The 12129-nt window shown below is 35.4% G+C and overlaps 1 protein-coding gene across 1 annotated transcript in view; it reads left to right on the top strand.

Annotated features, from left to right (window-relative positions):
* The window catches only part of FSIP1 (fibrous sheath interacting protein 1), a 75882-nt gene extending 69232 nt beyond the window's left edge, over nucleotides 1-6650 (top strand). Inside the window, exons 13-15 of the mRNA XM_077784081.1 lie at nucleotides 3064-3610; nucleotides 5524-5571; nucleotides 6352-6650. Coding sequence (XP_077640207.1) covers nucleotides 3064-3610; nucleotides 5524-5571; nucleotides 6352-6374 — 618 coding nt within the window. The 3' untranslated portion in view covers nucleotides 6375-6650. The remainder of the gene's footprint in view (nucleotides 1-3063; nucleotides 3611-5523; nucleotides 5572-6351) is intronic.
* The last annotated feature ends 5479 nt before the right edge of the window (nucleotides 6651-12129 follow it).

The raw sequence follows: 12129 nt of genomic DNA, 5'->3' as shown, positions 1-12129 counted from the left end.
ATGACTGATGGCTATTTATCTTCTTCTCCACTGTGTATTTTTCCTTAAGCCTATAGTCATCTCCTGAGTTTGGCAAAAGAAAATAACAGTGAGTCTTTAGTATTTCAAAACATGATTTTTGGAGAGGTTTATTAAATACTTTCCTTATCTTTACATGCATGTCTTACAAAAAATCCAAAGGGAGAAAACGAGAAATAAAGAGAAAGAAAAAGGGAGGAACAAAGAAATGTTTTACACTGTCTGCTTTGGCTGCAGGCCTGCCACTGGAGAAAATCAAGCTCACTAGTTCCCAAACTTTTTAACTCCATAGTTATTATATTCATTTCCTTCACCATATCCCTTAGGCTCCAAGTCTTACCCCTCTGGTAATAATCAAGGTAATCTATGAATACAAGCCATATGATTTTCCTGAAAGAAAGAAAAAAAAAAAAAATTGGATGAGGGAAAATGCATTGCGAATAAATGGCTGGGAGGGATAAGGGAAATAAAAAGACCAAAGGCAGGACAAGATGATCTTCCTCACAATGTTAATTGTGTATTGATCATTCATTTGCTTCATATACATAATTCCTTTCTGTAGTGAGTGAATTGCCCTGTCATTAACATAAAATTAGCTCCAAATGATCTTGGCCAAGAGGTTTGAAAGATGTTAGTATAGAACCACACACTCAAAACCATGTGGGAATCCATGTGGGTTTCCAGATGTGAGAATCTTCTGTGTTAAAAATGTTTTCACAGTATAATCTGCTCTGTGGATATACTCTCGATGTAGCTGTGCTTCCAGTAGTGTCTCTTATGTTATGCTCTTCCTGCGTGGATGCATCTTGTTTCTTACAGTGAGTCCATTCTGATAATCACTTCTTGGAAACAAATGTTATCCTGCAAAATAAAATACATTTTCAATAAATTGAAGGACTTCAGCATGGTCTAGTAATTTAGATTAAAAGTGAAATGAAACATTTCATGTTTCATTTTTGATTCATGATAGTGTTTTGCTACTAATTTTTTTCCATGTCTGAGTTATATTTCATCAGTGAGTATTTTCTACACTATGATTAAAATTTAGAAGACTAAGTCAAGTTTGAAGATGCAATATTTTGCATGTTTCCTATGTAAGCTCTTAAGCTTGTGGTTTGATTTCAGTTAATATTATCAAAACTACATAGATTGATACCAAGATTACTTGAATCTCAATATAATTACCTGATAATATGTTCCTCTAAATAAAGATCTCTACCCATAATAATAGTCTGTCAATGCTCTTTTAAGATTTTAACAGCCCTTAACATCTTAAATTCTTTAATGCAGTTGCAGTTCTATGTGCAATAAAGAAACCTGGAGTATTTTTGGAAAGGAAATTGATATCTGCAGAAAAGACTATTGGGTTAAATAACTCTATAGATCTGCATTTATGCACCTCATTTAGTGCCTGAACTGTACAAGATTCAGTCTGTAGCAGTGATTATTAGCTATTATTAATGTTTGAATATGTAAGTACAGAATGGTGACTGAAGGTAACTTAAAATGTCATCCTTGTTCACTTTTTAGTGTAATCTTGTAATATTTAATAGCCACAAGTTTTTCAAAGAAATACTCTTTCCTTCCTGACTGAAAACTGTCCCCATTGATGAACAGGAGTAATCAGTTTTCAGACATAATCCATATACCCCGTGGTGCCTTGGCTGTAGGCAAGTCATGTGATATGTATCAAACAGGATAATATGACTCCTGAAGTTGGATCAGAGACCTTCAGGGAAAAAAAATATCAGCTAAACAACTGATATTGATCTCTCCTCTGAAATGACAGTAGCTCTATCCTCTAGCACAATGTAAAGTAAATTCTCTGTAGAAGTCATTACACAGTGAATAAAATTTTTGTTTTACATAAATCACCGTAGCTTAAGGGTTCATTAACGTGTCAGCTGATCCTTTGCATCTTGGACATTGTGTAAAACTGAGATTTTGATCGTAGAAAGCATTTTTCTCTATTAAATGTTCCATAGCTTTTCCAATATTTTAAATATCTTCTATATAACATTTTAATATCTATAATATCTTTAATATCTATAACATTTTAATATATTCTAGAACTCCTATTTCATGGGCAAAATAGTCTTATCCTTATCATTATCATCTTTAAATTTTGCTACTCTGTTTTCAGAAGCATTAAGGATTATAAAAGCTGGAAGTAACTCCCTATTGTTATCCTTAAGCAAAGTTTTCTATTCTTCACCATAACCAGCTAATATCAGTCATTGTCTATAATATAAAATTTTAAGAAATGTCCTGTATGATAAAAATGATGGGAGTGTGCCAGTCTCTGAATAAGAAATTAAGTGAAAAGGTACATCTGTGAGCTATGCAAGCAGTGACAGTGTGAATGAAGCACTAAAACTGTCCTACAGAAGGCAGAGCTTTCTTCTGTCATGACCCACTTGCCATGGGTCATGCTTGCCATGGTAGGTAAGTGATGTGCTTTGTGTCATGTGGTTGAGAGAGAGACTATGTGGCATTTCTACCGTGAGAGGCTGGGAATATTTCAGTCAGTATGTGACAGTCTTTGTGGGCTGGTGCTGTCCAAAACCATTTCTAACCCCAGCTGCATTGCCCCAACAGTCATGACCCCCCCCAGCCACTGCCCCAGCAGGAACATGCTATTTTGTTTTCAATAACTAAAATCTTAAAGAGTGTCTGTGTGTGTGTGTGTGTGTGTGTGTGTGTACATATTCACAGCAAACCAAGAAATATGAAAAAGGGCATACTCTGGTAATTAAAAACCAGTCAGATCTTATGGAAGACTATGCAAAATCAAAGCCCTCTCTGTGCCTTGTGGACATCAGGTTTCTTTCCTAACTTTCATCACAGAATCTATCTAGAACCTAGTGAGGATTCTGCATAAATTTTGTGATTATGGAAATGTATATTTAAATTCAGTTTTAATTGAAAGACATTGATATTTGTTTAAGGATTCTGCCAGTGTATGTCTCAAGCTGTTTTATGGCACTGCTTTTCATTAATTATATTTTGACAGAAGAAATTCTTGCCTTTTTTTTTTTTTTTCAGACTGAAGAACAAATGAGCCTCTCTGAAGAGCAGCTTAAGACCCTTCTGGAAGAATGTATGCGGCCTCAGAGAACAATAAGTAACGTTACCATGCCACAGTCTCAGGAATCTCTTTCTTTTGGATTAAGTCCCCCTTGTTACACAAGTCAAGACTCCACTCTTCACTCCACATCTAGTCTTTCCAAAATGTTAGTTGAAGACCATATTGTAGGGATGTTAACGGCTCAGGAAAAGGCTGGACTCGAAGACAAAAGCTTATGTGTTAATGCAGAGAGCAAAATCCCTGGCTACTATATCAGCAAAGCATTGGCTGGTAGTCACTTATCAAAGGATTCACTGGCCCAAACAGAGGAACCTGATGACCTAGAAGGTTTACAGAAGATGGAAGATAAGAGTTTTACTGAAGGTTACTTTATGTCAAGAGTGCTCAACACAAAAAGATTGAAGAAACCTTCTTTCTTGGGTGAACCATTATATTGCATTGGCATGAACAATGAGCCATCCACAGAGGCTGACATTCCCAGCATACCACTGCAAACCAAAGGAGGTGAGACTCTTAACAGCCCTTTAGAAAAGGCTTTTGATTATAATGAAAAAACCTAAGCAGGTTCTCACCAAAGGTATGCACCAATACACACTGATTATTATGGTGGGACAAGAATGTTCTTTTAGAAAACATAAAACTGTGCCAAAAGTAATACACACAAAATAACAGAACATTTATTAAAATTCTTACCCTGAAATAATTGACTAGGAGTTTTATGAAGTATATCACTGATGTTGATTAATTCTGTCAACTGGAAAGCAGTGTTGAAAACACATATGGATTACCTTTTTGGTAGTAGAAAGTCATGTTCACTGTTCTCTGGAGAGCAAATATTCTCGCAGTAGCTGGTACAAAAATTCACACGAAAATCCTAGTGTTTAATGAAAGTTTTTAATAAGGTAAACTCGGTCATATAGAAGCAAACATGACCTGGCTATATTAAAGATAATAAACTGCTTTTAGGGAGTTCAAATTTACACACGTAAGATGCCAAAATTAATAATACTGAACAATTTCTATAAATTACTTTTAGTTTGGTTAAAAAAATAGGTTTTAACTAGCAAAAAATTAAATTTTCTCGCTGTCTGGTATAAAATGATTGTGCAAATATCTCCTATTTTTATGTTCTTTACTTATATGTAATTACATAGTGATAATTGTTCATTATTTTCATAAAAGTTTTGACAGTATTAAATTTGTGATTATAGTACTAGAATCTAATCTTACTAGAAATCATCATATTTTACTATCAATCGGTATTTGTTATACTAGTAACCTGTTCTGGATTTAGAGAAACTTTTTTTTCACATACATCAGTAATTGAGAACATTCTAATATCCCTCCACTATGTTATAATTTCATAATTACGATCACAACATTTTCTTGGATTGATTGTACTTAATCTTTTTGCAATGACAGGAATTTTAATATCTTTTCAAAGTGATTCTGCCTGTCAGAATGCAGGAAGTCTTGTTATTGCTGTTTTTACACTGCCAGACAAAGTTGATATCCATACTTACCTGCACTATTTTCCCCTTATGAAATTCAAGTGACAGCTTCTACAGGAAGAAAATAGAAATAGTACCTGTAGAAAAGATTGGGTGGTTTTGGTGCTTTTTTTTTTCCTGGCAGGTTATTTATCAGCTGCCTTCAGAAGCTGTCTTTGCTCTTTATGTAGATGCAGGCATCAGAGGAGCAGAGTGAGGGAATACAGTGGTCTGCCCAGAGGAGAGCAGGGTGGTAGTGGTGCTCATGGGGAGCACCACAGATCACCTCTGCCAGGGGCAACCTGATCTCACGCAGGAGTAGCACGATTGATTACTTCACCACCAGGCTTCTTTGGCAACCAACAGGGAGAAAAACTCAGTAACTTGCTGCCTTCACTTGAGTTAAAATTCAGAACCAAGTGTGACTCAGCCCCAACTACCAGTTCCCATCATGAGTGTGTTTTAAGAGGGGATGTGTTAAATCAAGGAAAGCACTGTGACCATTGGGTAGTGAAGTGAGCAGGTAACTGTAGATACAGTCACTGTGAGGTAATTTTATTGCACAAGAGAGGAAGGAGATTTTCACTATTAAGTGGATTTCCATATGGGATGTCTCACTGTAGAAGTCCACAAGGTGAATGTGTTAACATTTATCACATAATAATTTAAATATCTTTGAGTCAAAATCACGTGTGTCAGAGTAATGTGATGGAGTATTTAGATTACCTGTTTTCACTAGTGACTGAAACAGATGATGAGTCATGTTTAATACTCTAGAACTCAAATCTGTATGGTTAATAAGCATCTCGGTTTTATGATGGTTTTTGCATATAAATTCTTTTTTTGAGAGGGGAGTATTCTGAATTTTCAGTCCCTGATTTTTTAAATTTTTTTACTAAGAAGCTAATTAATTTGTTTCCTACAAAGGTGACTCAGTTCTGTCTGAAGCAATTAGTCCTGGACATAGCCCAAAAGGTGTGTTATTTATTGAATTTGTAAACTTGCTTAATGTATTCTGTAGATAATTTGCTTATTTCAGACATGATTAAATGTGCTAATTATATTGAGAAATGGAGATCCCAGTGCAATCCAGTTTAAGGCAAGTACATCTGCAGATTAAGGTATGAAAAGTGTCAGGTTTTATTTTAATTTATAAGATATATTTACATGGCTATGTTTTGTTATTTTCTAAATTCTAAAGGACATTTAAATATGTATACATAATCTTTACGTAGTTTGATTTTTTTGCCCACTCTACACACAGTTTAAATTCTTTGTAGTGCTGACTAAGCAAATAAAATAGTGTGAAACTGGTTTAGCACAATTTCAGTTTTGCATTCCTTGTGGTACTGTAGTCAGTGATATAGATTTACTGTAATACATTAAATTATATATATTTTCAGGAAAGCATAATTATTAGCATATTGCATATATATGTAAATATATGAAGGAAACTCTCATGTTCCTTCAAAGATAAGTAATGCCTGTTTCTTGAAAGAAGCACTAATCTCTACCCAGCTCAAATGAATGTAAACATAGATGATGTTTACTGAGGTTAACAGAATCTAGACTTGCCCACATGCAGATATGAAAGGGCTGTTATTTCTCATAGTTTTATGAGCCAGTAAATAAGTATTTCCAGGTCCATTTTGAGGGCCTATATTAAGTTTTAAGTAGAACAAACCATTTCATTTTCCTCTTGCAAAAAATACTGTGCTTACAGCAGCTCAGCATCTTTTTCTTTTCTTTTTTCAGATCATATGAACATTGAAATTTGAGGGGATATGCTTCTCTTCACAACTATTTTCTGAAAGTGTAGCTAAACCTCGTACAGAGATACAGTATCATATCAAGCAACTGGATGGGAATAAATTATTATAATTTAAAATGTTCTGTGGGTTGATTTTTTCTTTAGAGATAATTATTATTGTCATTGCCATATATTGTTGTCTTTTGGTTTCAAAATAAAGTCTTGCATTTCATTAAATTTCTTGGGAGTGTTCTGTCTTATAAAGAAATGTACACAGATATTGTGTAGCTGTATGTCTGATAAGACATGTGTGTCTGTAAAAAAAAAAACCAAACAAAAAAAAGCCAATCAAACTTGAAAAGTTTAGTATTTACTAATGGAGCTTTATTAGAGACGGTATGAAATATTTAAAATAGTTTTGTTTTTCTTCACAAACACACACAGTCTAGCTTTTACATAAAGTTAGCTAAATCGTGTCTTCTGTTATCTCACTGCAGTTTGCTGGAGCTTGCAGTCTGTCTGACTCAGAGTCCTGACTCATTGAAGCATCCCATTACTCACTTTTTTGCCCCGGGCTGTCTGTTGGCTGGACCCCTGGTTTGCTTGAAGGCTGGAATTGCACAAGTGCTCTGCTGGATCAGAACATCAGCACTAGTCTGCTCAGCTCTGCCTGATTCTTGTCTGGGAAAATGGTAACCACACAGCAAAGATCTTCCAGCTAAGAAATGCAATTAAATGAGGAAAGATGGCACCCCTGGTAAAGGCTTGGTGGGAGTAAAAGTGGAGGGATTCAGAAGTTTGCCTTAGCAGCTACTGGGTTGTGAAGCCTTATAGCGATGGGGGAAGGTAATGCAGCTGGTTTGGGTTTGAGAGAATAGTAACAATTCATTACAGGTTTTTGATTGTCTATCTAGTATTTTTTCCTGATTTTTCTCTTATTTACTCAGCTGATGGTTGGTTTCCCATGTCATGTGCTGCAATGTCAGAATAAGAAAACATTATTTAAAAAGCATGGTTCATTTTTGAAAGTTTTTTTGAGTGGGGAGAGATACTCAAACAGAGAAGACTCAACAGATTTATTCCACTGCCAAGTTCTCATGTGATTTCTTGACCTAAAAGGACAAATTATTTCTCAGATCCTATACCTATAGTAATTTAACATTCACCAAGAAAAAATGTGTGGATAGAATATTAATTATTCTTGGGCTGTTATTGCATAGGGTTTACTTGATCTAATATGAATGTTTAAATTAATGCACATATTGGCCCAGATTTTAATCTAATTTACAGAGTTTCCAATAGGATTGAATGCACACTTCTGGGGAAGTTGTAGTTGTTTGGCTGTAACAAAGATCAGGATCAAATCAACTTGCTTTCAGTTAAAAATCTGAATGGGACATTATATTTGCAACAAGCAGTTGCTATTTAGTTTTTTACTTTCTGATATTTTTACTTGTTCTCCAACAGCAATAACAAACCTTTGGCTAGTGGATGTTGTGCACAGGATTGCTGTATGCACATTTCATGGAACTTTTCAAATCTCACCTACATGTATTTCTTACCATAAAAATATTAAGCCTATATCATAATTTTTTTAGCATAAATATAACTAAAGCAATACTGACAAGTAAGAGTATTTTCTGTGCCTGTATGATATTCATTCAGAACTATCTGCTCTCTCTAATCTTTTCACAGTCCAGTTATTTTCACATGGAACTTGTGTTTTATATAGACCTCCTCAAAAACAGTGTGTCAAGTGCACAGGCAGTTTTTGAAGAAATCTAGATTATGTTTAAAGATTGTATGTATAATATCTAGAGAACATTAAGAAAAATACTAAGTACTTCTTTATTTTCCTGTTTTATTTTCTTATCTTGAATCACTTGCTGGTATAAAAAAGCTTTTGCTAGCACCTTCAAGGAAGGGATCCTGAAGCCATACATCTTTTTATTTGTGCCTGGCATTTCAGTGATAAGCAGGTAAATTTGGATGGCTGTTGACTTGAAATATATATTCCAACAGGAGGTCTGCAACTTAACTTTTAGCTTTGGGAAGTGCTGAGCACCCTGCATGAGTTGTAGTCACTGAAAACCACAGGGACCTAACAGTCATGGCTTGCTATTCCAGAGTACTCAAAAGACTGTAAAAAATTAGTGACCTAATATTTATCTGTGCTTGGCTTCTACTGCATTATATTAAACAACAGGTTGTTTTGGAATATTCTATTTCTTGCTTGATGTTACAAGTGAAATATCAATTCAAGCCCTCCTTTCTTTTTGTATTCTCAGTTTTAAGTAAAACTGTTGGAAAAAAAATATTTGGAAAAATATGGTACTGGTGAGAGGTGGACAATAACAGAGATATTATATAAAATATGGTGACAAGTTCATTTGCTAAAACATCACCAATACCAGGGTAAAAAGAAAGTTGAGCCCAGGAGGATTCATGGGTTTTTCTTTGTTTTTCCAGTGACTCTGTGTTGTGACCTGCAATAACCCCTCCATTGGGGCCGCCACTTGAATTCCAGCTGCACTGGAATGTGGCAGCTTCTCCTCAGGGAGTGATGCAGCAGTGGTGATCGAGATATTTAAATTAATTTTCTTTTGCAGCCTGACTTGGGATTTGGAAACAGTTTTTTTGAAATACATTGCTTCATTCAGCATAAGCTGTATTTGGCAAAAGATTCTGATAACTAACTTCTTTAATGTCCTCTCTAGTTCCTTTAATCCAAAGCATAATAGAGCACAGGAGACTTATTTTTAGAGTCATCCTTTGGATTTTTGGGCTTTGACATGTTTAAGGAACAAGAAGTTTCATGTGTGCATGTAAATTTATGCTGTTTGTTCTCCTTATCTTTTTTCACACAATGATTTTACAGCAAAAATAGATGCTTTGTTCCAAAAATTTAATAGTGGTGAAGACAACATAGCCATGAAAAAAAGATTTTGGTGTGATTGCATCTAATTACTGTGCAATACAGGACCAAATCATTCTGTCTTTGTCACTTAGACCTCTCAATGATAAACATATAGTGCTGGTGTTTGTAGTGGCAGTGCTCAGCTGTTGATACTGATTTTCTCCAGTGGGTATGTTTCGATGCTGCCATGGTTTGCCTTCTTAAATGACAAACTGCATATTTTTTTTCCTATGCACGTGGAAAATTAAGGTGGTTCAATCATTTTCATTAACATTATGTATGTGTATATATACACATATATATGCATATATAAATTGTATGTATTAATTGAACATATAATACAGAAAACATACTATAGATTTGAGTGGGCTATTTTAAAGGATTACGATATTGATTTCAGTATACTGTAATGGTGTCAGAAGTTCATTCCAGCTTGACAGTTTTTGTGCAGACTTAGAGTGGTTGAGGGATTTTCATTTTGAAGAGTACTGACAAAATAAATACCCTGATTAAAAAAAAAAAAAAGTTAAAATTTTTCCTGAATCTGGATAACAATAAAATGAATGAAGTTAGTCTTTTTTGTCCAGAATTCAAGTTTAAATTAAAGTAGTTCTACCAAGGGGTGAAAAAACTTTCAGTTTTGTCATTTAAAAAGAATAAAAAAGAGGAAAACGCCCCACAAAAATCCTCAGCCTAATGCCTTCTTTCAAGACACGTGGGCTGGTGTCTGCTTAGTGGATCTGTGGTGCATGCTTTCCTTCTCACTTCCCGAGCAGAACTCCTGCAGAGCCAGTGGGCATGCTGAGCGCAGAGTGAAAACAGGCTGTGCAAAAATTATCTGCTGCATAGATCAGAGAGGAAAGGGCAGCTTAAACATGTCATCAGAGTAACAAGGACTAGTCCAGAAATGTGAAAAAGTATGCCAGTAAATTCATGTGCTGGAAAGGGTGCCTTTTTACCTCCATATCAGGAATGGATAAGTGAGAGGTGGTTGTTTGCAGCTCAATTTCTGTGATTTCAGTGACTACGAGAATTTTATATTTTATTAAAACCCCATACTTGCTGGATAAAATTTCAGGAAATAATATGAGAGTGCACCTTTGTGTTATGCTTCTTAAAAAGGTTTTCTAAGCACAGCTTTGAAAAAGATCCCCTCTCTCTTGCTTTTTACATGAAAAATTTGCCTGAGTTTACACTTCCATGTGTGTTTCCTCCCCCACTTATAAAGAGAGATCCTTACCTCTGGGAGTCTCACAGTGTGAAGGATAGACACAAGACCAGGTGGTTTGGCAGATCCTCAGGAAGCTGACAAGTTAGGGGGGTTTATGAAAGCTAGGAAAAATAGTAATTGATTTTTTCTTAAATTTAATTTAATTTTCAACAGATGCGCTTATTGAGAAATAATTGCTCCTTTATTTGTAGTGAGATTTAAAGGTCAGAAAAACTGTTTCCTTTTCAAATAGAATAGAGGCACTTGAATACTACTAATGCCATAACCTACATTTATCCAATTATACGTTTCATTGAGGGATTGGCTAGAATCCAGATGCAGTAGTTGGAATAAAAGGCTCCCTGTCATTTATGTCTATTTGAAATAGTTCACTACTTGCACTTCAATCTGCAATACCTCTTATGCTTAAAAAAACCCAAGTAAACTGGAATATTCTGGAGTGTGCAGTAACTTGCCGTGTTAAAGCACATGAACAAGTTTGCTTTGTAGGCAGGTATTCTCTATTCAGAATGTTTTTTCCCTTAAAAATCTGCTGTTTTCTTGTGGAAGTACTGGTCTGTGCCATTGTTTTTTTATTGTTTTCTTTGTGTATTTGGTATGCATAGTTTTGGTGGGAAGGGCCTTGCCAGAGGCATTCTACCATAATTTTCAAATAACACTAAAATGGTCTCTCCATACACATTTTGTGAGCAGAACCATTAAGGGACAGGGACACAGTCTCAGCAGCACCCAGTTTAGCCTTGCATGTTTTGCCTAGGCTAGCAGTTCTTCCCTTTGAAAGCAGGTGAGAAATGAAAGACAAATGATGTCTGGGCTTCCTGGGATTTGTTTAAATTTGAAAATCCAAGTTTCTCTATGATACTTGTCTAATGTAATGGATTTCCTGCAGAATATTTTATCTTTAAGACTTCTTCTTGCCAAGCACTTTTTTAAATGAGTTCTCGTCCTCTTGTCATAACTCTGCTTGAATATTCATACAACTTTGTGCACCAGTTTATTCTCTTTGGAAAATGTGAGAAATAAGAACCAGAACTCCTCTTGTGGATACTTTAAGATGCTCACTGCTGCAGTCTCAATACTCATTTCCAAAATGAATTTATGTTGAAAATCTACCACTTACTGTGCACTGTCCTACAAAAATCATACAAATATCAGTAAAAAATGCACTATAGTCATCAAGATGCAGATCTTTCTACACTTATCTCACTCTTTATCTCCATAGCTTATGAATACCTACTGCTTAAACTACTACTCCTGTTGAATATAGGTTTGATGAAAATGATCACTTTAAAACTGAAGGTCCTGCATTTGCATGGGCTCTGGAAGACCCGTGTTGTGGAAGAAAAGCATTGTGTTCTCTACAATAGCATGAAATGAAAAGATTACTTATGCAAAAATAGTTGGCCAATACCAAGTAATTCTAGAAGTGGCATGCATTGGTTGGTACACTTACATGTTCCACTGATGAGTCTCCAGGGAGGCTGGGAACAGCAAATTTCCCACAGGCTTCTCTGCCCTGTGAAGTGTGACCACCTGCCATGTTCTTCGTATTTAGTTCTTCTTCAGTAGTTTCTTTGGACAAGTAAAGGCCTAACTTACCTCAGCTATAGCTCTTTCTTGTGTCCTACTGTATTC

Source organism: Lonchura striata, chromosome 6, assembly GCF_046129695.1.
Source record: "Lonchura striata isolate bLonStr1 chromosome 6, bLonStr1.mat, whole genome shotgun sequence".
NCBI classification, from domain to species: Eukaryota; Metazoa; Chordata; class Aves; order Passeriformes; family Estrildidae; genus Lonchura; species Lonchura striata.
The sequence above is the reverse complement of the archived record's forward strand: the minus strand, read 5'-3'. Positions and strand labels throughout refer to the sequence as shown.